The sequence below is a fragment of the Protopterus annectens genome, chromosome 4.part0, assembly GCF_019279795.1.
Source record: "Protopterus annectens isolate FY-2018-M chromosome 4.part0, PAN1.0, whole genome shotgun sequence".
NCBI classification, from domain to species: Eukaryota; Metazoa; Chordata; order Ceratodontiformes; family Protopteridae; genus Protopterus; species Protopterus annectens.
The window spans coordinates 730,335,471-730,337,606 of NC_056733.1; the positions used below are offsets into that span (position 1 = coordinate 730,335,471).

General features: G+C 38.4%; 1 gene segment (V, D, J or C); it reads left to right on the forward strand.

The window, feature by feature from the left end:
- Nucleotides 1-1,119: 1,119 nt before the first annotated feature.
- LOC122800327 lies at nt 1,120-1,856 on the forward strand. The segment is given in 2 exon segments: nt 1,120-1,189; nt 1,342-1,856. Coding segments are annotated over 2 exon segments (561 nt in total).
- The last annotated feature ends 280 nt before the right edge of the window (nt 1,857-2,136 follow it).

Sequence of the window (2,136 nt, forward strand, 5' to 3'; positions counted from 1 at the left end):
GCACATATATGCAAGTGTTGACCATTTTGAAAATACAAATGACACCTACTACAAAGTATGAATCTACATGTATCTACATGTATGTGCCTCTCAACCCTCTTTGCACAATAATTCTAGAAAAAGCCAAAAATAATACGGGAAGAATCCCCCAAAATCAGGGACAGATTTTAAGTATTGCTCTCGTAAAACTTAGAAAATCGCTAGAATAACAGGTTTTGCAGGTTTTGCATTAGCACACATTTTCTGAAGGATATGAAGTCTGAAGTACAAACACTTGTCATTATTTAGTCACTTCAATCCTCAATGATTTGCCAAAATAAAATTATAAGAAACAGGCAAAAAATAATGAGGGAAAAATCTGGATGCTTTGTAAACTTCTGGACAGTTGAGAGGTAACATGCACTCCATGAACTTACTCAGACATGCTCTGCTTTATGAAGGGGGACAAAACACCGATACCACTTCTACTACATTAACATTTGGGGTCATCTGAGCCTTGGAAAAGGACTTTGTCACTCACAGAATTTCCTAGACAGAATACGCACACTACACCATCTTACCACTCACTCGACATTCTCAAAATGTCCAAAAACACATTTACCTTCACTACATACATGCACCATAACTTGAAATATACTCACACAAATGCCATTCACACAAACCACATGTATACACACCCCTTTTTTGTGCAATTAATATTGCAAGCCTTGGCTTCATATTTCTGGTGTTCACCTAGAACTATATTTTCCTGTAGAAGCTTTTTGCAGCAAAGTGGTCTCTGTTATCTTTTCTATGAGTCTGATTCCTCACAACTAAACGTCTCTCTTCATGAAATACACAATGGTCCCCATGCATGATAATTTTATTTTTGGAATGTGGCAGAGCTCTACTTGTCAAATAACTTTGCAGAATGTAATGAAAATAAATATCCACAGGGGGGATGACTCTACCAACCCAAACTGTAAGGTTAACCTTATTTGAACAAACATATTTCACACTGAAAAGGCAAATGAAGCCTGAAAACTGAGGCAGAAATTTGCATAAAAGACAGGTTTTCCTGCTTTAGAAGATTTTAAAGAAGTGGTAAAGCATAATGCTGACAGATTTATTCAGGTTTTATTATTCCTTCATAGCATTTTCACCATGTTCTGGGTGTTAGTTATTACCATGCTTATAGCCTACTGGGACAGTAAGTTTATTTTTTTTCTTCTTTGACAAAGTTACATTTACACTTGTAGCATGCACAGTTATTCAGATCAGGTTCTATTTTGACTAAGAATTAGGAAATAATATTAAAAGAATTTATGCTGAATCTTTTTTTTTAATTTTATAATTTTTCAGGTTGCAAAGCCCAGCTTAGCTTGTCTCAGCCTCCCACACAATCAGTACCTGTAGGACAAACAGTGAAACTGCCCTGCACCATGACTGGGGGCAGCATCAGTAGCTTCTATGTGTCCTGGCACCAGCAGCGACCTGGGACTGCACCACGATACCTTCTGTACTACTATACTGATTCTGATAAGCACCAAGGCACTGGGGTTCCAGCTCGATTCTCTGCATCTAAGGATAACTCTCAGAACATCTGCTATTTAACCATCTCTGGTGCCCAGGCAGAGGATGAAGCAGATTATTACTGCAGTGTAGGACCTCACAGTGATACAGCTGTACAAGGAACTGAACCAGAAACCTTCTGCCTCACCACATGTGCCTCTACACAGTGCATGCATATACAGAGCAGTATTTACAGAACAGACAGCAAACTGCTGCAGGTCAAATATAAGAATTATGTACTATGGAAATGGAAGATCTATAAGACTATCCTGAGGGTTGTAGTACTTGAGGGACTTGTGGATTAGATTTGTGCACCGATGCCTTACTGACTTATATTTTGCAGGGGGCTTTAAAGATGACTTCAGATGGTATATTATCAGGGGAAGCCTAGTAGCAGTGGTTGCAGTCTGGGAAAGGTCATCCTTTAGTTTAGTAGAGAGGTAGGTATATCACAACATTGCAAGACAGCAATAGAAGCTGTACTTGGAAACACAGAGGACCACAAAGTATTCCCACATTTATATAAGGATGCACATACAGCAACTTCAGTTTATACTGTTTTTCATCACTTAAACTGTCACATAT